This window comes from Lonchura striata, chromosome Z (genome assembly GCF_050655825.1).
Source record: "Lonchura striata isolate lonStrDom1 chromosome Z, ASM5065582v1, whole genome shotgun sequence".
In the NCBI taxonomy this organism is placed as follows: domain Eukaryota; kingdom Metazoa; phylum Chordata; class Aves; order Passeriformes; family Estrildidae; genus Lonchura; species Lonchura striata.
In genome coordinates this window covers 377,488-405,000 of record NC_140740.1, presented here as the reverse complement: position 1 = coordinate 405,000, position 27,513 = coordinate 377,488, and the positions used below count along the sequence as shown (strand labels likewise).

At 44.1% G+C, this 27,513-nt stretch overlaps 1 protein-coding gene across 3 annotated transcripts in view; it reads right to left on the bottom strand.

Moving 5' to 3' along the window:
• Window positions 1-27,513, bottom strand: part of ZCCHC7 (zinc finger CCHC-type containing 7) — a 94,300-nt gene that overhangs the window by 9,379 nt on the left and 57,408 nt on the right. For all 3 annotated transcript variants that reach the window (XM_085567710.1, XM_085567708.1, XM_085567709.1), the window contains 4 exons: window positions 21,653-21,696; window positions 20,398-20,523; window positions 19,246-19,416; window positions 11,458-11,493 (listed from right to left, as the gene is read on the bottom strand). In XM_085567710.1, the coding sequence (XP_085423836.1) occupies window positions 11,458-11,493; window positions 19,246-19,416; window positions 20,398-20,523; window positions 21,653-21,696 (377 nt within the window). The remainder of the gene's footprint in view (window positions 1-11,457; window positions 11,494-19,245; window positions 19,417-20,397; window positions 20,524-21,652; window positions 21,697-27,513) is intronic.

Below are 27,513 nucleotides of genomic sequence, written 5' to 3'. Positions count from 1 at the left end.
TCAAGTTCACAGAGAAAATGAATGTATGCAAGATAGTGAGGATAACAACAATACAATCCCCGAATGCCTCAAAATCTTCATGGTTTAAAAGGCATCCCAATTTTCTCCAAAGGTGGTGGCATCTCTCTAGCAGTCCATGGCTAATGTTACAGGGAATGCAAAATGTTATTTAAAAACGATGGCACATTAAACTCTAACTGTTCCTGATGTGGCTCTCAAACTACAAACCTATCTCCCCTTCTATTTTAATTTTAAAGTAAGTTAGCAAACACTTCGTTCTTAATCCCTGGGGACTATCTGTATGGTGACACAAATGCACAAATTTATGACAGTAACATAAATGCTCCTCCGAAGTAATGTGCAACATTAAGTGAAATCGTTTCCTGGAAAGATATTATAGGTATCTATATTTTATTTGCCATCTTAAACATATCTGGGTCTTTATGACCTTATTTTTAAAATGTATTTCCTTTTTACATTTCCTGGTGCAAATGGACTGCATAAATAAGCAATGTGCTATGAGGCTTCAGACTAGCCGATAAACCCTTTCAATTTTCATGCCAGCTTCTTCTTTTGTAATTCAAATCTGGCTGAAAACTGGCAGCTCTGAAAACTGAAACAAGCACTGCCACAAATACCTTGTAATGCTATCGACCTTGTCTGCCCATGCAGTGAGAAAGGGGGATGCATATGTGTCTGCAGTCATCCAGATAACACAACTCATTTTTTTGGGGGGATAACAGAAGCTGGACCCGAACCGCGCACCCAAAGCAGTCATTACCAGGCAGGCTGGAGAATAAGTCTCTTCAAAATACACAGCGCATTTAAAAACCATATACAGGGCTCAGCCACTGCTTTCATTACCAATTTTAATTTAGCTCCTTCAGTTTGCTAGCCAGATAAACTCTTTAGTGCTGTTTTTTAATCTATTTGCCACATTTTATGTTTAAGATTATAGTAATATGGGACAGGAGAAGGAATCACTTTTGGAGGAAATAAAGAAATAGATCCGCTTATCGGCGCCCATCAGAAAGTTCATTAATCAGCCGGGCTTTGTGCCCCCTAAATTGAAAGGTTAAATAATCCTCTCAGGAATATTTCTCGGCACCGCCGCCAATTGTCCGAAGAGAAGCTGCCATTCACCGCGCTCCAGATCGGTGACAGGGTATTTTACCACCGTTTGGGCCCCAAACAATGACGGACAAATGGCCTGGCTCACAAAGAAACCTTTTAGTACACGGATGGAGAAAGGACCACAAGCTTTGAAGTGGGGTGGGGGAGGTGGGGAGAGACTGCGCGGAGGAGGAGGAGGAGGAGGAGAAGAAGGAAAAAGGAGGTGGAGGAGGAAGAGGAGGAGAAGGCGGAGGAGGAGACTCATGCACTGGGACATGTATATTTTATTTGAATGTTTATTAGGGGATTGGCCGAATGTTTACATATATCTCTATATATCTATATATCTGCCAGGGCACGGCACCGGCTGCCCCCACGCTGAGCATATGCATAGTTACACATACATTCATACATTAATCTGAAAACAAACATTTGCAAAGCCTGTAAAACCAGAAGATGAACACAACTAAAGCAGTTATATTTATTAGCTAATACACGGGGGAGCTTGACAAACCCCAAGGTTTTAATTTTTACTGTCATTCTGGATGATTTGCAGCTTCCTTTCTCTCACTTTAATCTTTATGTCATCTACTGATCATCCCTCACCACTGCACCCAAAAGGAGGAAGTACCACATCTGAATAAGTTTCTTAGGGGACCACTCTTAACAGGTATTTCTTAATGAATAGACTCTTAATAAATATTTTGGAAATGGCTTCTAATCACAGCTAAAATGGAAGTAAACATGGGAAAAACTTTTAGTTTTGCTGAAGAATATGAGATGCCAAGTGAGCAATGCATCAGTTTGCTAGAAATGAGTTTTGGGGTATGTTTTAAATAGATAATAATTGAACCTTTTCCCTTTAAACACCCCAGCAGCTCGGCTTCAGCACACAGGATTCTTCACTAACAGACAATTTCACAGAAGTACTTTCCTTACATTACCAACATGCCAACTGCACATGTTAATGTTTATCCATTTTCTCATAATTTTTTAATGTGGTCTCCATTAAAAAGCATCATATATATTCAGGAATAGCAGTTATTTGCACCTAGATTCATGGTGAGTGACATTCATCCTGCTTATGTCCTTGGAAGTGTGTGACAGCTTGTATACAACCACTAACAAACAAAAGCTTCTCCATCTCCTTTTTGCGCACCTGTTTTTAAAAATTGTTTTCAATTCCATGCAGTTTTTACGTTAATGTGACTTGGGACTTCCTGAATAGTATACAGCGTCTAAAAATGGATCAGAGCATATCAGGTTTCTGCTCTCTCACACCATGTAAATATGCTCTTGACCAAAACAGTTTCCTCCAGACCAACTTTTGAGTATCTCTGTGCTATAATTTTTCTTCTCTTTCCTTCCTGAGGCCACCATCAGAAAATCAGAATGGATTTAACCAGCTCTCATCTGACATCAAAACAACTCAGACAGAAACTGGGTATCTCATTGAAATCCAGGGCAATGAATTTTAAAGGAGGAGGTATTTCAGGGTTATCACGCAGTCCACAGAAACCCTCCAGTGTTTGTACTCCTGCACAAGTGCTCATCATCCCATTTTTTAAGTGCTAAAAGAAGTTATAAAAATTCATTAGAAACAGAATTAACTGCACAGTCAAGAAACAACACAAAAACACTTTTTGTTGGCTACGAGGTGAGCAGAGACTCAGAGAGAAACTGCAAGTCGGAGGGGAGCAAAAAGGAAAAAAGGAAAAAAAGACAAGCCACTTTTGGGCAGAACTGTAAGAAACTCTGAACCAGGCAGTGCCTGTCCTTCCCTTGCGAATTCCTCACCTGCTCTGGTGTAAAAACAACTCCTGTTCCTCGGCAGCTGACCACCCCGCAGCGGGCAGCATTGCCACCACACCGCTCCACCGCGCCGTGGGGACAGCAGGGTGTAGGGAAAGGGGCCAGACGCAAACTGGAGTGCCCATTCCTTCCTGGGAGCATCCCCTGGCCACTGCACAGTCGCTCTCACGGCTGTGGGGGCATGTTTGTCAAATGGTGATTTAACACAGACTCAGCATTAACAAATGAGTCAAAACCAAAGGCCAAACTTCACTCCCCTGTAGCCAAAAATTGCGGGGTCGCCTCCTTCTGCAGCCCTCAGTGGGTGGCACAGCGCAGCACAGCACAGTGCACCTCACACACACTTGTGAGGCTTCTCTGTGAGCACCTGCTCATGGCCCCGTGCTCCTCACCGCTCTGTGCGGGCCCTTGGCTCCTTTAATTCCTTTTATATTTGGTTCTTCAAGACTTGAAATCAAAATCAGGATAATTCTGTCACGGGGATAGAAACTTTTCTATACACATGACAGGACCCAACAAGATGTATTAATATCATTGACATGATAGACCCTCTTGGAATTAAATCAGTGAATATTTTTAGGGAACCCTAATCCGTAGATTATTAACATGATCGAGCATAACTTGAGGAAGTTACTGTCTTACTGGAATGAGCTCCGGGCTGCTGCAACACACGAATCGCCAGCAGGATGAACCACGCAGTGTAAACAGATTTGCTGACTTTTTATACTTTTTCCACTTTGCAGTACAAAAATGTACCAAAATCCATTTTATGGCATTTATGCGTATTATGTGCAACTGTGATTTTTTTCACATTTAAAAATGTCTGTTAAATTTGCAGACGATTTTTGGCTTCCTACAAAATTTCGAGACTGGTTTAAAGGTCTAACAAAACTTTAAAAAGCCACCTTCATATCAAGTTTGGAGAAATTCTGGAGAAATTCTCAGAATGTAGGAACTTTAATATGAATAGTCACACATATCACTGACTGCAGAAAGAGGGCACAGAATTATTTTTTTTCTCAAATGTTTTAAAACATGAAAACATTTTTAAAAATTTAAAATTTAAAATTTAAAATTTTAAAACATTAGATGTTTTTAAGAGCATTGGAAGCCTCATTTTAGCTTGAAAATTCTATCTTCCTTATTTAGGTGGTTAATACTTGAAATCATGATAATAATGTAAATACTTATGTAAGTTTGCCTTCTCAGATGAAAGGAAAGAGAGGTGAAATTTTTAAACTGAATTTGTAAGCAGTGGAGAAAAAAAACATCTTAGTCCTTTCCCTTAAGAGAAATGTGGTTAAGTATATGAAGGGGAAATATTTCAGCAGCAAACCTTCCCTGATTATTCTCTTTGATTAATTACCCAGTCACCCAACAGCTTTGGTGCATCACAAAAATAACGCAAACCTGTCTGGTTTGGGGTGTGCAGGGCTGGAGGGACACATGCCACCAAATGTCATGTACTGCACAAAGAATGCTGGAGGCAGGTGGGAGTTAGCTAGTCAGCAATTTAAAATAGTAAAGTACATCAATTTCCATCCTTTGCGCCTCTCCATTTCCCGTGCACAGTGAAAGACACTGCTTTTGCAGCAAGCAGGGCTCTTGACACCACCTCAACACGTGTGCCAAAGCCGGGGCTCTCTGAGTGACGCCGCTCTCCAAGACAAGCACCTCAATAGCATCACTGGGAACCCCAAAATCACAGGAATGTTCAATCAGACGAGTTCTCTATTCTACTCTCTCCCCATTTCCAGACTGCTTCCTATACAGAAATACCATTCTTGGTCAAGATGTAATCTCTCTTTAACCCTCAATTTTAACGCAGCTTTTATTTAGTTTTCTGGGGAGCAGGTGCAGAAGAGCATGAGACAGATAAAAGTTAGAGAAGCAGGACACTTCCTACCATGGTTACTACATGATAAGGTGAGTGGCAGGTGGTACCTGTGATGCTAGAAAGTTCATCCCACCCGAAATGTCCACTCAGATCCTTGCAGAAAATTTATACAGGGTTATTAAAGCTACTTCTTTTACCCATCATAATTTAAATACACCTTTCAAACAAAAATTGGGAAAGAACTTTTAGTTAGCATGCTTTTGTACTGAAAGCTATACCATATGCTTTGAGTTCCTAAGCCTAACAGTTATTTCAGGACCTGAAACTGTGTTTGTTGTCTGGAAAAAAAAAAAAACAACCTATCAGAAATAATATATTTTGTGAAATATGATTCCTTTGCAATAGGAAAAGATTTGGAGTCAAGGTTTCTGATAGCCTCAAAAAATATCTGACATTTGAAAGAGAGTAGCAACACAGAAAATTACAATTAGTAGGGGAAAATAAGCAGTAAAATCCCTTTGCCCAGCACACCGACCTCCTCTGACCTGCTGGCTTTCTTCAGGAGAGCTGTGCAGGGCTGGCAGCATGTCAGCAGCATCCCTGAACTGAAAGCCATTTGCAAGACAGGTCAGGTTTGGAAAAGAGAGAGTCTAAAACACAGAGAGTTTAAAATCAAAATATCTGCCTGTTGCTGGCCACTCTCTGCCCCAGCTCCTCCTCTGGCTATTGGGGCAAGGAGCCTTTCAACGAGCAAAAAATCTTCACAAACCCAAGCAGGTATGTGGACAGGTATGTTCTAGGTGTTCATGTGCCCCAAAACTCACAAGAGCCAGAGTCATCTTTACCCTAAATCCATAACCCTAGGAATTTTGAGCTGCCTTCCCTGTAAAATATCCTGCTAAATGGATACTGAAGTAATGGCACATGAGGGCCCACTCTGAGATTCCAAAATATGAGAAATACATTGCCTATTTCACAAACAGACTTTTTTTTTTTTTTTCTCTAGAGCTGCTAGAAATGTCCTAAACACATCTGGAGAGAAACTGCCCAGGTGCTGAAGCATTCCAGAGGAATGCACTGACCCCATGGTCTGTGGCTTTGTGTCATGGCCAGTGGAGCCAGCCCTGTGGCCATGTCACAGCCACAGCTGCAAGGAAACCAGGGATTAACCTCCTCCCCAAAATACTCCTACACCCACTCCTTCCCTCACTGCTCAACACCTAACAAAATATCTGGAAACCAAATGTCCTTTCTCTCAAGCTTAAATATTTTTTTGCTAGGGTTGTGTGATTTTAATTTTTCCTTTCTGAAGTCACACTGTAACAGATATAAATTGACTTTCAGGGATATGGCTTACATTTTCACTTCAGAAAAAAAGTAGCAGGCCATGAGGAATTTTAATCATGCACACAAAGAAATCTGAGCGCAACATTTAAACACAAAGATGCATGTCTCTTTGTGTCCTTCATACACAGGGCCAAATCAGCCAGCTCCTGGTTCACCTTCCTTTATGTAAGTGGATTAAAAGTAAGATTAACAAACTGTTAAAAAGTGTGTTAAATGATAGCTTCTGCTAATTAAAAATTCGGATTGTTCTAAAGCTCTGTTGGTGGCCATCTTGCTGTGGGAGATTTCAGGCAGACGTGGCTGGTGAAGGCAGGGCACAGGGATGGAGCCAGCGTGGCTGGCTGGAGCGGCACCAGGGCATGACGGGGTTATCAAAAATGAGACATCCCCACAGAAGGAAAACACTGTCCAGTGAGGTTTATGTTTTAACACACACATCAACCGCAAGAAACACCTCAGGAAAATAAGAAACTTGCTCTGTCCATTTTAGGGACAGAATTTCTTTACTCAGTTGATATTTACTGAAGATTCTAGCACTTGCACAGTTCATTCCCGTTTGACTGTGGCGGCCTCATCCTGGTGCTGGGCCGCATCCCTTCCTGCACGGCACAAACCACTCTGACAATGCAGGTTGGTGAGATGTGCAGCCAGCCCGTTTCCAGCTGACACCAAACACGCCGAGCGCCGCGCCCTCGGCCGCTGCCCCGCTGGCGCTGCCATGCACCGGGGCACGCTCGGGGCCTCACGGTACGACCTGGCGCCCAGCGCGAAACACGGTGTCTGGGCATGGAGATAATTTCTTCTTTTTTCTCCAGTGATGTCAGCTGCTGGTGGATGCTACCCCCAGCAGCAGCTCCAGTAGGCCGCTCTGGCCACAGAGGCCCTGTGGTCCTGCAGCCAGCGGTCAGCGCGGGCACAGCCGCTGGTCAGTGCGGGCAGCGCGGGCACAGCCGCTGGTCAGTGCGGGCAGCCCAGGCAGAGCCGCTGGTCAGTGCGGGCAGTCCAGGCAGAGCCGCTGGTCAGTGCGGGCAGCCCAGGCAGAGCCGCTGGTCAGTGCGGGCAGCCCAGGCCGCAGCCAGTGGTCAGTGCGGGCAGCCCAGGCAGAGCCGCTGGTCAGTGCGGGCAGCCCAGGCCGCAGCCAGTGGTCAGTGCGGGCAGCCCAGGCCGCAGCCAGTGGTCAGTGCGGGCAGCCCAGGCCGCAGCCAGTGGTCAGTGCGGGCAGCGCGGGCACAGCCGCTGGTCAGTGCGGGCAGCCCAGGCAGAGCCGCTGGTCAGCACAGGCAGCCCAGGCAGAGCCGCTGGTCAGCACAGGCAGCCTGGCCCACGGCACTCCCTGGACGGCCACACCGAGCCCCGGGCTGCCCACAGCAGCAGCAGAGGGACAAGGGCTGTCCACTGTGGGATGTGGCCCCAGCGCTGCCCCTCCGCAGCCTGGGCCCGCTGAGGACAGCAGCTGCCGCGGGCCACACGGCGAGGTGCATGGGCAGCAGGTCAGACTTGAAGGGAAATATTGTCTTTCTTAAATAATAAACTGTGGAACTGAAGCAAACTAAAGAAAACCTTTGGGTGCCCTCTCATAAGTTTTTCCACCAATTTTTTTAGCGTTATTTAGGGTTTATCTTTTTTGTTTGTAAGAGAGTTACAACCTGGCCTCCACTTAATGTGCATAATAAATATCACTAGACTTACAGCTCAAATCTGAAGTGACAGGAGAAAGGGAATGAGACAGAGCCAAGTGCTCTGAGGGTGAAAAACCACTGCTGTGTGCACCCCTGCATCCTTAGGGTGCAGAGGGGATGTGACAGCATGTCTTGTGGAACATGGGCTGTGTTTCTCTGGGTTTGTGGAGCACCTGGCATTTAGGAAGTCACAGCTGTAAGCAAAGCTTCCTCATAACTCAGAACAAAGAGCTCAACAAGGCCTCCAAATGCCTTGTGCCCAAAAAAATCACACGTATCATCATTGACACTCCAACAAGCTATGACCAAAAGTGTTTATCCTGACTCTGCCAAAGAAGCCTTTGTCCTGTTATTTGATTGACAATAACCCCTTTGATAAATCTTCACAATATACATGAATAGAACTTGAAATATATTTTGACAAATATAATTGCCCTTCTCTGATACAGAAGAAATATGGAGTGTAGCTGTAATGAAAATGATCTGTAAAAGTTTTAAATCACTGTCTTAAAGAGATTATTAAATAGTATTTTAAACCACAGTGGGAGTTGGATTTTTCTGCTGACTTTGATTGGCTTTTTTTCCCTGAATAATTTCAGTTAAAAGAGTTGAAAGAATAAGTTCAAAGAAAGTACTTTCAGCCATTTCTAAAGCTTTGATTAGCACACAGCCCTTAGATTTAAGCTTCATTGCATGCCTTATGATAATCTGTTTTTTCATCAAAAGGCAAATTAAAATATTCCACTTAAAATCCTTTTTGCCATTCCTTCATAAGATGCCTTGTGCGTGGCAGTCTGTTTTGGCTGGAATAAGATGTTTCTGCCCATACAACAAATTATTTGCAATGTGCTCAAATTTGTCACCGTGGCCAACGTCAACAAACCCCACCACCATCCCCAAGAGCAGAATGGGTTTGTTATTGAGTCATTGTTCGAGCAGCCCCGCGCCGTGCAGGGGCTCTGAGGAGTCAATAGATGGCAGTCCATCTCCTAGGAAAGTGATGGAAAATGAATGAAATAACCAAAATCTTCATGAGGGAGAGAGGAGGAAGGCTGCGTGATTCTTCACCAGCATTCACAGAAATTAACCAGGAATACTTCACAGAACGCAAAACATTCGGACAAGCTCTGTGGCAGCCCTCTGCAAACGGTGCCAAAATCCGGTGTATTATCACAAAACTGAATGCCCAAGCTCATCTGCATGTACACGGACCTGCGAGTGCGATGCCCACCACCCAGTTGCCAAAACCATTTAAGTCTAGTGGTTGCATCCCTGGCTGAAGTGCAGGAAAAGCTTTTCTGTGGCCCCCAACAGCTGGGCAGCCTCTGTAGGCCATGACAGCCACAACACCACTTGTGTTTTAAACATGTGGTATTTTTCTTAACGCTGCTTGTACCGAAATATTTATTCTACAACAGGAAAATTGTACGATAATTTCTATGGTGAAATACTACTGTGCTGATAGGAGAATAAAAAACCTTGGCTTTTTATTACACTCCTACAGATACATATATAAAATACATTTAAACATTATATATAATTCTGATTTAGAAGTTTTTTTTCTTGCTAGAACATTATTTACTTCTGCTCTGCTTTGGGTGCAAAAGAGAATATTTAAAGGGAATAATAAAACAAAAATTGTAAACAATTCAGATAATGCAATTTCTTTTACTTTACTTATTGCAAATATCAGCCATATCTTTTGCCATAATAATTTTTTAATTCCAGGCTTAACACAACTGCTAACGTAACTTTGAGTCAAAGGCACTCTTCCTATGCAAGAAATGAAGGCGTGTAAAACATTTCCCACATGCCAGAAATGTGTATTATTTGCAGATAAACTGCAATTCACTGCCAAGTAGAAATCTATTTATTGGAAGGAAGGGTCTGATGCAATACCAAGTAATCTGTGAGTGTGCCTATTTGACCACATTTCAAAATGTCCCTAAAATGCACCATAAATTTCCAAAGGGGTACTTTTAATAATATGCTCATATTTGTAACCACTACATTTTCTAACAAGAACTTGTTTGACACTTTTTCTTAGCTTTACTTTACATTAAGTGTAAACCCTGAATGCTTTCTAAAAAATCCACAGAAATAATTTCTAACCTCAAGATACCTCAAATTTTGCCCCGGTATGGCACTTGGTCAAGTACTTAAGCTACCCCCATGCTTTTTTTTTTTTTTTTTTTTTTTTTTTTTTTTTGCAGATAAATATTTTATAAGTGTTGTTGGCAACTCACTTCTTGAGAAATTTCCAACTCAGGCAGGTAGGACTAAAATTAAATTACATCTTTTACTTCAGTAAAAAAACAGAACGCAGGATGTTACTATACCATATATTTCTATCTGATTAGTAAGTTCCAAGTGTTGAGAACGTTTCAGAAATTGTTTTTACATGCACCCTTAGGGATTGTAATGAAAGAGAGCATTTACCTTTTTCCTTCATCCAATTTAAAACCAAACTAAAACTAAACAAACAAAAATACTCAGTGAATGAACTTTTTTTTTTGCTCATAATGGCTTAAAAAAAACCCAAAAACAACAAACCAACCAAATCAACAAAAAATCTTTACCAAATCTGTTTAAAAGTAAATTCTCAGGAAGGGTGGAGGATTTCCAGGGCAGATCTTTGTGTTAGAATCATTATGCACAAAACACAAATGAGAGGTTTTAAGCGCAGATTTCTTCTATTCATTGAATTTTGAAGAAAAAAAGCAGAAAAAAGAGCATTCCACTGCCATGAAGAGGTGGAGGCACAAATTATAAAGCAAATCCCATCTACTGCTTCAGAGAAAAAAAACCAAAGATCCAAAAAGAAAAGTAGTGGAGAAACTTTTCTACTTTTTTGAGAGCAGAGAACAGGGGTTAATTATCTGTAAGAGCAAAATTCATGTGAGGCCGATCAGGGGAGCAATGAAAAGTTCAGAGGAACAACAAAGCCCTGCTTTTTTAAAGGTGTTTTTATGTTAGACAATTTTAGAAATTAATATATTTAAGAACTGTGACACCAATGGAAGAATTTGCTTTTACTGGTTAAATACTGTCTGAGTTTTCAATATTAACCAAATTTGTATGCATTTTGTTGTATTTTTATATCTATTTTACATATGAGGAAAAATCCTAAGTAAGAAACTGGCACAGTTTTACGATGTTTTATTTTCTTGTTTTAGGGATTAACAATCAGCTAAGGCAGGCCAAACATGCAGTCACAGCGATATCTTGACTAACTATAAATTATCTTCAAAAGTTTATAAGGAGTTTTTCCTCAAATTCATGTCTCCAGTCTAACTGAGATTTATTTCACTCATCTAAGAAGAAAGCTTTGTCACACAGAGTGACTAATTACCAGCATCTAGGATATCTGAGATGGGATTACTGTTTCTGCTAACTTAAAATTTAATGCACCTTCTATGTGTAGATGTGGTCACTGAGAGAAGAGAGGCAAAGCACTAATTAAATTATTACAGTATTAAAATGAAAACAGAAGTTTTAAAGATGCTTTAAAAATAGTGACAGTGTTTCATTGCCTTCTTCAGTTCAAAAACTCTTGAGATGTTTATTATCTTCTCAGAGAAGATGCTTATCTATATTTTATGGTCAGCAGTTCACAGAGGAGTAAATAGGTTGGGTGTAGAAGAAAATAAAAAAGGTGTTTCTACTTACTGTTAGGTGATACTGCCTCCATATTTCTGGGCAAGCCTGGAAAATAAAAATATTGATCAGCTAGGAGCATGAAACAAGGTGCTTTACAGCCTGTTGGTTTTGGCATAACACAGTATCCACTGGTGTCGGTCACAGGAAAATAAGAAGCTTAACTGAAAGGGTCTGCATTTCAGCTTCAAAAACCCGGCTAGACAGTTTAATTGAATTTTACACTGGTTTAACACACTCCCTGCCATTGTCAGAAAGCCAGTAACAGTTTTCTCTCTGCCCTTTTTCTCCGAGGGGCAGAAGTTTGGGAGAGCAGTGTGTTCGTGACTGTAGGAAGCATTAATGCTGCAAAACAAACAGGGGCGGATTTAAATTCTACATTTTCTGACATTTTAAATTTACATGACGCTCTAGAAATTAAATCACAAGGTGCCTTCCTTTCATGTATGAACAGAAATATTTTATCTTTTTGTATGTATCTTTTTCCTAATCAAAATATAATTGTTACATGTAATAATCCTCAGCAACCTCATGTCAGATGAGTTGTAAACAAGAACCATAACAGATTGTTTTAATGTTGCTATTTTTACAATGACTTGCTTGCCTTTTTTTTTTCTTCCCTTTTAATTTTTTTTAATTGCCAGACTTTCACACCAAGTCCTAAGTGCAGCTCTTGGAAAAAAAAAAAAAAAATCAGAACAGGTTTTTAAGTCACAGCAGTGATAGAATTGACCTGAGAGACATATGAGAGATGGTAAAGAGGAAAATGTGGATCTTTAAAACAAAATCAGAACATGTTGGTGGTCACTAAAGCTGAGACCACTCTCTCACAGGTTCTTAATGTACAATATTTCTGACGGCCCCTGAGCCACAGTCAGATACGGAAATGGGGCGCTTTTTGCATTTTGGTACAAAGCTACTGCAGATGAGGGCTTTCACTTCTCTTTAGAACATTTACCTTCATATAAGATCAGCACTGTACTCATTTGAACAATGAGCAACTTGGTTTGCCGACCTTCATTTTAAGAAAAGAAAAAGAAATGTAGTATTCCACGGCTTCTCCATAATATGCTGCAGCTGCAATTTTGAACATTGAAGCCTCATGACTACTTGCAAATGAGTACTATTAACACTTCTTTAGATTTCAAATAAATTTTTCACTCATGCCCAAATTCTTGCTCCATCAAAATTCTTTTATTTTGATGGAGCGTGTTAATTAAAAAACACATCACAATCAGTATCTCTCAAAATAAAATCCAAGTTTTTGCCAGTCACCCTGTGGCACATACAGTGTGTTTTTCCCAGATGTGATGGAAATGCTATTATTTATTATTCATTCCACCAGTAACATAATTGTCTGCAGAAAAATCTACAATCTGTTCTGTGTAATGGTTCAACATTTCTCCTCTTACTCAAATGCTGTGTGTAAATATTTGAGTTTTATATTAATATTTTTATAAAGGAAATGTGTGAAGGACATCACATTCCTCACCGAGGATCTGACACTTTGAACACACTCAAGCTGTCTTTGAGCACAAACAAAAGGATTTTCCTCCTTCCCTAACTTAGCCAGGGTTCAGAGAGCAACATATAAACACTCTGCAACCTGTAAAAATATTGTACCAGAGCTCTGAGCCTCTCCCTCAGACCTGGGGAGGTTTCAGCCGTGCAGGACAGCTGTGCTAGTCCAGCTCAGGGGTAGCAGGCAGTTATTTGTACATTAGTTCTGGATACCTTTCGATTACCACAGTGTGCCCGGGCTAATATGGTTGAACAATTGCAATCAGTGAGTTGTCCTATCCTGGCAAAATGCCACTCTGTGCTATGACCTTTACTCACATGACTGCTATTTAATAAATCATCATCATCATCATCAGTAAAATTACTTCAATTTTGAATAATTGTTTGGTTGGGTATTTTTCCTGCTCTGGACACAAAGACATCACTTTGAGCAGAAATCTGTAGCTCTGAGTGAGAACCAGAGTTGGCAGAGGTCTTGTCAGAACCCTGGGAGAGGCACATCTCCAGCCCCTTTGTGGTGCTGTCCAGAGCTGGGTTTTAGCCTCAGGGATGTTTTAAGGGTGAGGAAAAACCAGAAGAAGGTAAGGATGAAGGTGGTGAGGGAAGGCTAAGCATATCCTTCATTCAGGTGGTGACCTGAGGTAATACTGCTCACCATTATCAAGTGGGGTACAACAGCTGAGCAGGGACCCTGTTAAACAACAGCTCTTAGAGATGATGCTTTTAACCAGGAACCTCATTACTTTGCATCAGCTCAGGGCTGTTGTCTGCATCTATATCAGGGAATGAAAAATAGTATGATTACCAATTACTACCAAATACTGGCTCTTCAAATGAGGCAGAGGTTTGCTATGGAAGACAGCATAGCCAGACACAACCGCTGCCAAACCCATGATTTTCCTTATTTATTTAAAAGAACTTAACCACGAACCGCCCTCCTCTAAAGAAAACCCCGTGGTACCCAGCTACTATGGCAGCATGATGAACGCCATTAAAACAAAACTGCATTTATTCCTGCCCCAGCAGTCTGACCTTACTCGCATTTGGATGTACCAGCACACCAGGTACCCATTCCAGAGGACAGTGCCAGTGCCAGGGCAGCGTGCCCACACCTGCCGACACCTTGGGCACCTTGCTGTCCCCGAGCCGCGCCACTGCTGCCATGGCCCGGCCACTCGAGCCGCGGGCTGACCCACTGCACGGCGCCATCACGGGAGAATCGACACCGGGTGCCGCGCGTTTTGACCCATATTGGATTTTATCAGGTGCTAATTATTGTTTTACCAGAGCAACGGCTTAATGCATCTGTTGTTTAATTCCCACTTCCCTATTCTCCAATGTGAACATCAAAGAAAATAAAACACTCAATCTCAAACAGCCCCTGACAGCAGACCGGGACTCGAGAGCTCAATAGACGAGGCCCTTGCCACCAGTTCTCATATTTCCACAACAATGAGCAAACACAAAACCGGCACTAAGCGGCCTTTCCTCCTTTCCGCTCCCCTCGGCCGGGCGTCTGCCGAGAGGGCCCTCGACGGCGGCGCTGCGGGGCGCGGGCGCGGGGCGCGGATTAGCCCCGCTAACATGCGAGTGCCGGCCAAAGGCGAGCAAAAACCCCGCTACTGTATTTGGCGTATGAATAACCAAAATGCACGCGCTGACAGGAGACCAGGACGGGCCCGCGGCTCCCCGGGAGAAAATGTAGCTGTGATGAGTGACAGGGCTTTCAGGAAATATGTTCACAATCACAGACAGTGAAGGCCATGACCTAGATCGTTTAAGAGCTTGTCTTGTCAAATTATCAAAAGCTTCTTCGTCTCTGAATAAAGAGTGACATAAGTGAGTGTCAGAAAGCTGCAGGCTGACAAGCCAAGCATACAATAACAGCATGCACGTCACATACTTGCCGAACACCGCCACGGCTAGCGGCAAATCTTAATGAGAGCGTGGCTGGCCCAGGAGACTTGGGTCCCTGCTGGCATAGCTACTCATCTCGCAAAAATCCTTCAGCTCCGAGTCAGTTATGGTCTGACACGACGACTACAATTACTAAACACAACTTTTTAACAGAATCCTCTGGTGCTTTGTCAAAGAGGCAGCGGCTGCTTGGAGCTGCCCCGCTGCAAGCCACCACAATAAAACAAAAGATTTGCCAAAACATACAATTTTCATCACCTCCGCATGGGAACTGCCGCGGAAAACACACAATGCTTCCCTTCAAAAGCACTCCTGCACAAGCAGATGTTGCGACCTCTCCCCACGCTGCCAGTGCAGACAGCCGCTGGCGCTGGGCGGGCAGAGCTGGGTGACCGCCGGTGTCACCCTGGCCGTTGTGGCACCGCCGTTTGCTCACCCGCGGGTGCACGTGGACAGCCAGAGGCGTGAAGGGTGGGCAAGGACACTGGGGGATGCAGCAGACAGAGCAAACGTCGTGCTCTCTGCCCAGGGAAAATGGGCCACATGGACACCAGCTGCCCCCGTGGAATGATCCCAGCACCTCCAGCTCCATCCCAGCTCACTGCAGTATGCCAGAAACAACAAAGGCAGAAGGAACCTTCCCAGGAGGAGAGGCCAGGAAGTTTTCAGAATATGCAGAGAAGATGCCAGTAGGAGCACCCAGCTGGTTCATAGGTAGAGTGCTGACAAGAGTATTTGGACATTTGGATGGGGCCATCAGACACACCAGGGCTACAGGGCACCAAGCACTGGGCAGTGCTGTCTGCCAGCTCCTGGAGAGCCCACCCAGCTCACCGAGCACCCGCATGCTGGTTTCCCCAGGGATACATGGAGACATTGCCCCCTCTGCCTGCTCCCTGCAGATTCATGGAGCCCTTCTCCCACCCTGCTGCTGGCAGGCAAGGCTGCACACCAACCACAAGGCTCATGGCATCCACCAAACTGCCACTGAATCAGTCAAAAGCTGCTCCTCTGATGACCCTCCCAAGGAAACCAGCCGCCAGGCTGCTCCAGTACACCTCCAGCTAAGAGGACTCTGTATGTTCTCAGTGTTGTCTCAGGAGAAGAAACTGATCTAGCAGATCATAAATGTATGACCTTAAAATGGTTTAAGTAACTGTGAATGTTTCCTTAAACAAACTAGGTGAAGCACCTTGAACTGCCTCACATTAATTTCTGGACCAAAGTGGAAAGTCAGTCTGACAAACTGTGCACAAGAGCCTGTTCTGCACCCTCTGATTCATAGTAAAAGGGAGTGAACTTGCTGAGGACAAATTACAACTTCCTTTGAGCATCCAAAGCATTTCATAACATACATTTGATAACAAGAAGAGAGGGATTTCCCTATTTCACAAGGAGTCACATGGGAAAGACAAGGGATGATAGCTACAAGTTACTCCTGGGGAGATCTCAGGTGGACACAGGGGAAAACTATTCATGATAAGAACAATCAATCATCTCTTGAGGGAAGTGGTGGATTCCTCAGAATTGGACACTCTTAGGATTTGGCTGGGCTGTCTGGTGTAGACCTTGCTTTTGCCAAGAAACATTGGTGATGATGATCAGATGATCCATGAAGTCCCGTCCAACCTGGTGTTACAGGATTCTGTGATTTCCATGAACTGCTCCCATTTCCTCTGGAAGAAGGGCAGATCTGCATCCCTCAGAAAGGAGCCTCCAGGTCTGCTGCTGACCGCACAGAGACACCTTGGACTGTCTCTTCCCACCCTGGCTTGTACTGCCTTCGTCAGGTGTACCGGAACAAATGATGATCCCTTACCACGGTCTCCCATGACAGATGATTCTGCAGCTTTTACAGACTCTTCCCTCTCACCTCCATTGCAGGCTGAGGAGCTGTGGCCATGCTGAGGGATACAGAAAATAGGGACCAAAGCTTTGCCCAGGTGCTCCTGCTTTCTTGATGATTCCTAACATTTCACCAGTTTTTTTTTTTTTTTTACAGGTTGTGAAGATTAAACTGATTTTTTTGTAGAATCATATCTTATAACTCGTATCTGAGTGCTGAACAGTAATAAGCAGAACCTGTAATTCCATATGCCAAGATCGGATTATTTTACTTTACATTTATTGCCACTCAATGTCAATTGCCATTTTGTGTTCTCCCTCTGATTCTTACAGCTCTTGGGCAGTTCTGCACAGCTGGCTCACAGCACTGACTCTGTGTAAGTAATTCAGTCTTCTCAGCCAGTCTTGTTGCCCCATTGTTGACCCATTTCCATGTCACACTAGCATATCCCACCTTTATCCTCTTACTCCATGCCTGTTTAGTTTGCTTGAAAGCTTTTGGTCAGGAACTTTGTAAAACGCCTTTTGGAATTTGTAGACTATGTCAACTGGATCATGTTTACACACATGCTTGTCAACCTGCTCCTTTGAAGAACTCCAGAGATCCCTGAGAAGTGGGATTTCCTTTACAAAAGCAGTCTTGAATCACTCCATGTATTTTATGTTTATACACCCATTCCAGCATGCCACCACCATGGTTCCTGGCCCTGGCTTGGTGCACATGTGCAGCTGGCAGTCCGGGACCCCTGCTCTCCCTGGGACATCCCCTACACACTGTCCTTGCATTAGCAACTCAGCTCCTCATGCACAGGGTGTCTGCTGCCATGGCTGGCTGGGCTACTTCACCCTCATGCTCCTCTGCAGTGTTTGGGCAGTTGTTACCCAGTTTTGGTAACTGGCTAGCGCTCACAGATTCGTAGGAACCCTCTCATTCTCTTCCATTTGACAACTTCTCTGCTGCTCCCCACCACAAAACAAGGTTTCAGCATGGGAACATCCCTGGTTTCTTCCACTATGAACATCCCAGCTGCAAAAAACACCTTGAGACCACAAGCAGCAACCTTGTAGTGTCCAAGAGTTCCTTTCATGTCTTGACCACCTGTTGGCTTCATAGCCTGTCTGCTCAGATCTCAGGAAAGATTTACTGCTGGTTTTGATTCTTCTGCCCTTGCTCTGCCATGCCATCTCTCTCTGAGGACTGGGCAGGTGAGCTTCTGCTCTGAGGCACCAGTATTTGTACAGGTGAATGACACAGGCAGCTTCACAGCTCCCATGCAGAAGCACACAAAACCTGCCAAAAGTTTCAAAGAAAAACCTTTCTGATTAAAGGTGGACCCAAATGAGCATAAAAAATACATGCTGAGATGTTCCTGATGCCCTGCATGGCTCAGGTAGGATTTCAATGCTTGTATGATAGAGCACTCATGATTCTTTAAAGAAAAGAACTTCAGTTTATGAAACTGGTGTCATAAAATGTGTAAAAGAGAAAAGATGGCAAAGAAAAGATGCTTCATTACAGTTTGCAATTTTGTCTCACTGCCTACCACATGAGGGTGCAGAAATGTACATTTCACATTCTTTAAAGGTATTGTGGGCACATTAGCTATAAGCAAAAGTACATCTGGAACATATTCACATATCATATTCACATATCAACTCCCAAATATATTGGCTGACCTTTGCACATCTCATATACCACTGTGACATGCTCTTTGACCAAACAGAATTAAATAAAGGCAGGAAGGAGACATTTAGAAAAAGAATCAAATATTTCTGAGTTTCAAAACAATCCAGTGTTTATGGAATCCCACAGGTGTATTTGAAAACCAAACATATAGGCCATATCTATAGTTAGATACTGAAGTGTGAATGTATGCCAAAATTATCACATTTTGCCTTTTATCCTTATTTGTGTTTAATTCAAGAGAAAAAAAATCATAAAAGTTTGACTGCTACATATAGAATTGAATTTTGGGGGGCATATATAACCATAATAATGTAATATAAGATGAAAGAAAGAGACAACTATGTCTGCTCTCCCTTTAATTTTCTTCCACGTTTTACTTCAGTAGATCTTGTCAAACCCAAAGCCTTCAAACTGCTTCTCTCTAATAGTATTTTCAGTGATTAATATCTGATCATAGTGAAACAAGCATAGATCTGGCACTCCTGATGCATCAGAGTTACTCTTCTTCCTGGTACACTCACAGCACTGCGTTTCCTGATTTCAACCTCCCTACACCTTTCATTCCCCAGGAAAAAGGACGTCTGTGTCCACCACTGCTGAACTGAACCAAATTGAAGACCAAGTGTTGAAAATGCTTTAGTTTGTTTTCTTTCTCGATGAAAACTCTGACAGTGTAAAGCAATGACTAAACACAGCATTTTGATATGCTTATACATATAGGCGCTACATAAAATCAACGTGACATGAAGAGATCGTAGCCATTGTAAATTCAGTTTTTGGCAGACAGAAACCAGACCATGCCCGATCTCTGTGCCAAGGGCTGTACTCACATCAGCATAGTGGCCCTTCATGTCACAGCGGTTGCAGTGCTTGTTCCAATAGGCTCTCTCCAGGCATTCCTTGAAATAGTGCCCGGGCAAGCAGCAGTTCAGGCAGAAACGTGCTGGGCAGCTGTGCTGCAGATGGTCTCTTCCTGCACACAGACAGCACGGGGGGGCTTTCTGTGGGGAAACAGAAATAGAATCATGTTAAGTGACAGAGTTCCAATAGACCCTTGTGGCTCTGCAGCCCCCATGCGGGGTGGGCACTCGTTGCCATCCGGACTCAGTGGTACAGCCTCGTGACTCACAATTCAGCACATGGAGTGACAAATGCAACATGCAGCCAGCTACTCTGAGGCCAAACCTGCACCTCTGTAAGCCAGCTTTCCCAGTGAGTGAGTGTACTTCCCCCTGGGGGTTGCATGAGATGTGGTCATTCTGACTGTCCTCGTGGGTTACAGCCCCAAGGACAGAGGGTTTTATGGACTCTGTTGTGGGGTTGCTAAATCTGGGCTGTCACACAATGGCTCTCACTTCTTGACAGTGTACTGACTGAATTTTAAACCCCTAACCACAAACTCTTGGAATATGCGGCATCTATCTCAGCTTCTTAAAGTTAGCTCCAGTTTTGTCTTGTCCACGGTTTTTAACACTGTTCATATCATGGCTTATTATACTTTCTGCTTTCACTTATTTACTAAGGCTGTATTTCTGATCCAACAGATACTCCTTGCTGAAAGTACAATTGAAAAATATGTTACTCTTGCTGACTGTTTTACCATATGAAAAAACCAGATGTTTCTGTAAGGCACTTGATTTTTTTTTCAGTTTACAGCCACATGGTTTAGTAGAAGTTGTTCCTGCCCGTGACAGGGTAGGAAACAAGTTAATCTTTAAGGTCCCTTCCAACACAAGCCATTCAATATGATTCCATATTATATAATTCTGCATATATTTTTTATATATAAACAATAAAAGCAATGACATCCCCAAACAGAGGGATACTTTCACATAGCACACTGACTTTGTGCAAGCTATCCTGCAACTCAGAGCACTGCTTCAGAGAAAGGACAAACCACTGAAACAATGCTTCTAACATCAAGCACAAAGGTATATCAGGAAAACAGCTGAATGTTCAAGTGAGTTAAGTATTGCATTTACCTTTGGAGTGGGACAGTTCTTGGACAAATGTCCTGGTCTCTGGCAGTTCCTACACGTTACACTTTTGTCAGCTCTGTAGTACCGCATGCTGCTGTGCCTCACACCCCCATAGTTGGAGATCTGTGCCTGGTGAAACAGAGAGAGAAATGCATTTACCACTTGAGATTCTGTGTTTTGGGAACTGGGAATTATAAAGGTCACTGCTGGCAGTGATCCAGCAGAAATCTAATGTTTCCCATGTACAGTTTACACATCCAGGTTTGGAATGGGTAATTCTGTTCCAGAGAAACCTGCATTGTCTGGAAGGAAAGTTCTCGTTTGAACTTCTGCTTCAGGACATTCTTTTTGCTATTTAAAACTGCAGTTGTGAAGCTTTCCCTCAATTAGCCAAGATTTACTCACTCTGCTATATCACAACAAACTGGAATTTTCTCCAGAACAAAAATATAATGAACATCAATTGCAAATGCAAGTTACATATTCCCTCACACGCATTAAGGCAAACTGCTTGGACAAAGTACAATGCTCTACAAGTCTGGATGAAATCTGCAATTTGCAATTGTAAAGAAAGACTTTAAAAGAGGGAAAAAAAAAAAAAAAGAGAGGAAGCAGGAAACAACTGTCTCTCTCCCAGTGACCTCACACATACTTTCTGTTTAGTGAGCCAGAATTGAAAATCCTATCTGCAACTGTCATTGCATAGTAAACATCACACATTTAAAAAAAATACATGAAATTTTGGATGAGTGAACAGGAGAGGTTTAAAAATACCATTTCTCCTCAGGGAATGAATTTGTTAATGTCACTGGATTGTATCAGCTGTACTGGACACTGGAAAGAAAAAGGGAAGGAGTTGGACAGAGCAGCTGGAGTTCACTCCTCCTGGGTGCTCCGGGCTGCAGTCCCCATGCTGCCCCTCGCCGAGCCCAGGCAGGCTCCATGCTCTGCTGGCTCCCAGTGCTGCCTGGGAAGGGGACCAGGCTGCCCTGAAACAGCTCTGGGGCTCCAAAGAGACCAGGAAGGAAGAACTGATCTCCACCTTGCAGTCTGTGGAAGCACTCCGGCTCTTTACACTCCTGTCCCTTCCTGCCTGTATGCCAGCCCCAACTCAAGAACTCCTTCCTCCTGTGAGGGAACACTGCTAGTCATCCCACAAGACAACACAGAGGGGTTTTTCAACCCCATTTACTTTATTCTGCTTGTTAATAAGCAATAAAACAAAGAATTATAGAAAAATTTGGTTGTCTGTATTTACCTCTAAGTCTTTATGAGAGATGGACCAGTTCACATCAGTTTTTCCTGAAAAACAAAATTAAAATTAATTATATTTAATTTATATGAATATTCTTCTATAGTATATTCAACATGATGATTACTGCAGTTATTGAAAATGCCAACAGGTTTTGATGACTAAAACAGAGAAAATAGTACCATCTTTGGTAAAGGAAAGCCACTGACCCACTGGGCCCCAAATCTGCCTCACCTGAGTATCCGCACACATGCAGTTACTGGGAGAAGTTTTTCTAACACCACACTCCTGTCCTGACCCAGGGGGTTTAAATTCAGGTGGGGATTTAACTCTTCCGTAGGCATGGGCTCCACAGGTCCTGATTGTAGCCTTGGAGCTGCCCCTGCCTGTGCTCCTGGGATGCCCAGCCCCAGCCCCGAGGCTGCACGGACACGAAGTTACTGCACAGCACACACTTTTCCTCCGTGCCAATTCACCAGCCCTGGTTCTGCAGCCCTGCATCCTGACTGCGGCATGCCAGCACGGCTGAGCACAACCTCAGACACCCAGACTGTGAGCCGAGCAAATCTATTTCCAAACAGGGTTTGGTCATGTGCAATAAATCAGGAGGACACACTGAATTATCGACTGTCACGCCACAACCTTCACACACGCAGTCTTTGGGCTGGCAGGAGGGAAAAGAAGCAAACCAAGAAGGAAATGGAAGGGCAACAAGCTAAAGGAGAGGGGATGCAGCCAGAGCTGTTAAAAATCCTGCAGGTACATGTGGCTCAGCCTCTGGCTGCGCACACAGCTGTGCTCCCACAGCAGCTCCTCACTGCTGCAAGGGATCCACCTCCGCACAGGTGCTCACCCCACTGCACCTTACAGCAAGCATACAGCCTGTGTGCACATTAATCCTGCATGTTTGCACACTTCTAAATGCAAACTGTCCATGCTGATCCTGCATGCAATCCGAGGCATCCATGTTACTAACAAAAATCACAATAATTTACAGACAGCAAAAATTTCTCACAATTTCGATTGTACTATTAATTTCCATTAGACGGTGGATGACTACAAATTAAAACTGTATCATCTATAATTTTATGTCTTCCTCTTCATTTGTTGAAAAAGTCAGTAATTTTGGCTGAAGCCTGTGATGTAGTATCAGGACACAAGGTATGTCACTCAGGTGCTTTAGAGCACAGCACCTGCTCACTGCTGCTCTTCATTCAACAGCCAGAGCTCACAGCACATGTTCTCACCTGAACAACAGCCTGAAGTATTTCTATTTTATTTTCAACACTTGCTCATGCCAACGACTGTCACCGAGACATTGGCAATGCACTAACTGGCCAGTTAAAAAAGTGATGGAATGATGTGTGAACCTGGGCCGTGGCACACAGAGTGACTGCCACTGCCAGGACCCCAGCAGCCACCTGCACTGTCACCCCAGTACCGTTCGGGGTCACCTGGATGGGATGGGACAGGGATGCGTCACTGCCCCGCGGCAGCAGCGAGTTGTGGGTACACCCAAGAGAAAATCAAGCCTTTTGAGGCCTGATCAATGAAAGTAAAGAAACACTGTCATATTTGAGTGCATTATTTATGGCTTTAATGCCTGTTAAGGAAATTAATTCACAAAGAAAAAGATATTTGTAATTCAAAGCTCTGCCTTGGCAGTCAGCACTGCAAGTGCTGTGTTGCACAGAAATGCATATGCAGAATGGTCACAGATCAAAATTACCAGCGAATTAACTCCTGTTAATCACTAGGCATGTCCTTCCTGGGGGCAAACCAACCAAGTTTCTCTTCTTCACTGTCAAAATCCCCAGCTTCACAGGGGAAAACCATGATACAATGATTCTAATGCTCCTAATACAAGAAGCTAAAACTGCTCCACTCAGAAAATAAATATAAGAGCTTTAATGCTGAATGAAATATTACAACAAAATCTCCCTTTACTAAGTCTGTTTGGTGATATAAAATTAATTCTAATTCACAATAGATTGTATAAGGCTTTGTTCTCACATGCAGTAAGTTCTTCAGACTGAAACACCTAAGGAGAGTTTTGCTTCTGCAATCAAGTAGAAATCCTGCCATAGAGACACTTAGAAAAATCTGCAACAATATTTCTTGCTGACCACAGTGTTCTGTCTGGCTCTAGATCACAAAATAAATTACAAACCTCTTTTCAAGTTGGCCCGCCTGCCCCGTGGGTGGTTCCTGGCCACTCCTGCGCTGTCCTGCCTGCTCCCTTGGCTCGCCAAGCAGCAGCACCACCAGCCTGGGGTGCTGGGGTGATGCCACATCTCTGCAGCCTGCAGCCCTGCCACCTCTGCTGTCACCCAGCCTTAGGCAGGAGCAGCCTCCCGAGGGCACAGCGGTGCATTGCCCCGGGGCAGGCGGGCAGCTGCACCCAGAATCAACCCAGAAGGGCTCAGGGACCTCAGCTGGGGTCACCCACCCCTTGGATGACACTTCCCAGCCCACCGAGCAGAGCCGAGGCAGGGAGGGCAGCTCTGGGCAGGCACTCGCCAGAGCTCCATCGCGGGCGAAGCGCGGGCGCCTGATGCCCGATTCCTGCAGGGCCACTGCCAGTGCCACACCACAGCAGCTCATGCCTTCTTGGAGGTGGGCATCACACAGAAGAAGGATTTCTGCCCGAACGAAGGGCTGTGATTGCTGTGTTTTGGCATTTGCTTTTGTTTTATTTCTACTTTTCAGAATACAGCAGTTCAAAGAATTATTCAGACAATCTCTGTCAATATTTCCCCCTTTTTCTGTGGAGAAGTTGCACATATAAAACTTACTTAAAGCTTTCTGTGAGTTAAATAAAACCAAGAACATCTTTGATATATTTGTGCTTTTAATCTTCCTCATCTTCATTTGTTAAATATGACCTCCTCTATAAGATTATATTAATTTCTACACTAAGTTTAATACTAAGATTAAGATGAATTCCTGTACTATGATTATATACATTTCTATACTAAAAAAAAAAAAATACAACCAACTTTACTGTATAAACTTCTTGTATTTATACTTTGAGAAAATGGTGTTGTCAAGCTGCAGATCAGGGAAGACAAGGATGTAAAATATACACCATTTATATGAAAATAGAAGCCCTGCACGAGGTTCTTCCTTCATCAAGTACCACATTTTGGCTGTCCTCTCCCCCTGCGCAATGGGATGAATGGCATGCAATAGCTTTGCTTTTCTTTAAAGAAAAATTTTGAAAGATCATTGAGATTCACATGTATCCTTCCACCAGCATGAAAATGTAAATTTCTGAGCAGTGCTCGGGGTGAAGCCAGATTTAGGACCACTGTTCAATGTGCATTCAAACCTCCCTTCTTTCATCCCAGACAGCGAGAGGAGGGGAGGAGGGAGAAGGAGGACCAGCAGTCAAAACCTGAAATTGCCCGGGGGAACAATCTGCTTCCACGGAACAAAACACTGACTCAGAAGAAACAATGAACGGTTCACAGAATTTCCTTATCTGCTGTGCTGCCCCACCAGGGACCCCGGCAGCTGATCAGGCTGCCCTGGCCAGGCAGGGCAGGGCACTGCTGGGCATGGGCTGTGACCCCCCCAAAATCACACTCGTGTTTAACTCATCAGGGCTGGGACAAAACACATCCTTACACAAGCTCTGCCTGCCCTGCAAGGGTTTGTGTCATCACCTTCCTCAACAACAGAGAAGCTGCAGAACGTGGACATCTGACTTTGAAAATAAAACACTACATTTCCCAAAAGAAGTGGTCATGTCCCCCTTCCTTCTAATTGGAAAATGCATGACGAGATGTATTTTATTTATTTTATTTTATGATCAGCCCAGTAGCACAGGACAATTCAAGCTGTGGCACAATGATACATGGGCCTGAAGGGCAAATACATTTCAAAGCTGGGCTTTAAAAATTGGATTTTGACTGCTAATTAATATAGCATATTACAGAATAGAGAACTTTAATTATATTCTACTGTAAGATCTCCATGGCAAGGACTGTTTCAGAAAACCTCTGAACAATATTTGCCATACCAGGACACAGCTTCTGCTGCTAGTGGAAGAGCATTTTAAAATTATAAGCTTTAAAAGCCCTAAAAATCACTAGATCCGTAAGAATTTCACATTGTGACCTATTACATACATCTGAGAATTCCTGATTATGTGGGACCCAAAGTGATTCAAGTCTTACAGCAGTGGAGCTTGCCGTAAAGAGCTTCACATTTTCTGTGCCCGAGTAGCCCTTCTGACAAAAGAGAAAGGAACGGCAGCGTGCCAGTGCAGCAGCCAAGCACTGTCCTGGAACTGAAACCGAGGTGCTGTAAAGGACAGGAATTTGGGTGTCTGTGGGCTAGGGCACACTGCACACCTTCCCCTGCTGGCAGAGCAGGGGTGTATGGACAAATGTGTCTGTGTCTGCAGGGCGCTGTCCGTGGGTCTGGGCACGTCTGTGTGTGCACACACATGTGCATCATGCCCCCACACCTAGCTTGGTGCACACCTGCCCGGTGCACACACAGCTCAGTGCACACCCAGCTTGGTGCGCACCTGCCCACTGCACACCTGCCCGGTGCACACCCAGGCCGTGCTCACCCAGCCCACTGCACACCTGCCCCGTGCTCACCCAGCCCGGTGTTCACCCAGCCCGGTGCACACCCTGCCCAGTGCTTACCCTGCCTGGTGCACACCCATCTTGGTGCACACCTGCCCGGTGCACACCTGCCGCCAGGGACAAGGAGCTGCTCCTGCTGGTGCTGGCTGAGGCTCTCACCCCAGCAGCCCCAGGTCCATCCTCCAGGACCCCTCCCCAGGAGGTGCTCGGTGGGCAGGGGGCTGCAGCCCCTCTGCACACCCCAGCTGCACACACAGCCCCTCCGAGGGGAACAGCATCAGCCCTGGTGTGTTTTGTTAGATATTTCTCAGGATTTCTCAACTTTTCCTTGATAACAAAGAGATGGTTTACTTAAAAATTAAACACCTGCTGCGTAATAGAATACCTGTCAATATCTCTTTAGGACAGCATTAAAAGAGATCCATATCTCCCACAGGGAAATCAGTCGATGGAATTGTTGACAGAAGTTCAATTTGAGACATATTCTCCTGGCAAAAAAAGGCTCTCTTACATCTCCCCTTCACACCTAAAATTATGTATGTGCTAGTAATGCACATGTTTTGGTAGTAGGGAAATCCCAGCAATGTTTTATTTTTAGCAACCTTTATCTGCCATTTTTTAAAAGCATCCCAAAATCCAACTAACAATACTCAACCCATTTTGAAATTAATTACCATACAAGCAGTTGACTGAAGCAAAGGCAGAGTTGGCCAAAAGCAAGCCAGAGTTCAAAAGGAAAAGGGACTCACACACCTCTGAGCAGCCCTGCAAAAGTGGGAAACCCCCGCCAGGAGCTGTAAAAGTTACTTTAAACAAACTTGAGCAGCTATGACCCATGGGGGAAGACCTAACCATCACTGCCAGAGAGGGAAGATCTGACAGCTGGGGTAGGACTGGTGCTCCATCCCCCAGCAGCACATCTGGGCTGGGGCGGCCACTGCAGGGACATCACAGACCGCAGCATAGATGGGGCAAGAGCACCTCAGCAGGCAGAGATAACTTTTGGTGCTAAAGCAGACATTAACTAGTACAGAAATCACTGCAGTGCCGGTGCATCCTGCCACTCTAACAAATCAGGCCCCTGACACCACATCATGGCCCTGTTCCCCATTTCTGTGCCAAACAACCTCTCAAGGACCCACCCTGCGCCCCCTCCATGCGTGTGCCTTCCCGTGTCTCCCTCAGCTCCATTTATTCAGCTGCTCTGTGTGGGTAAAGGCCTCATGTACCAAGTGGGAAAAAAAATGTGCAGTGACCAAAGCAAAA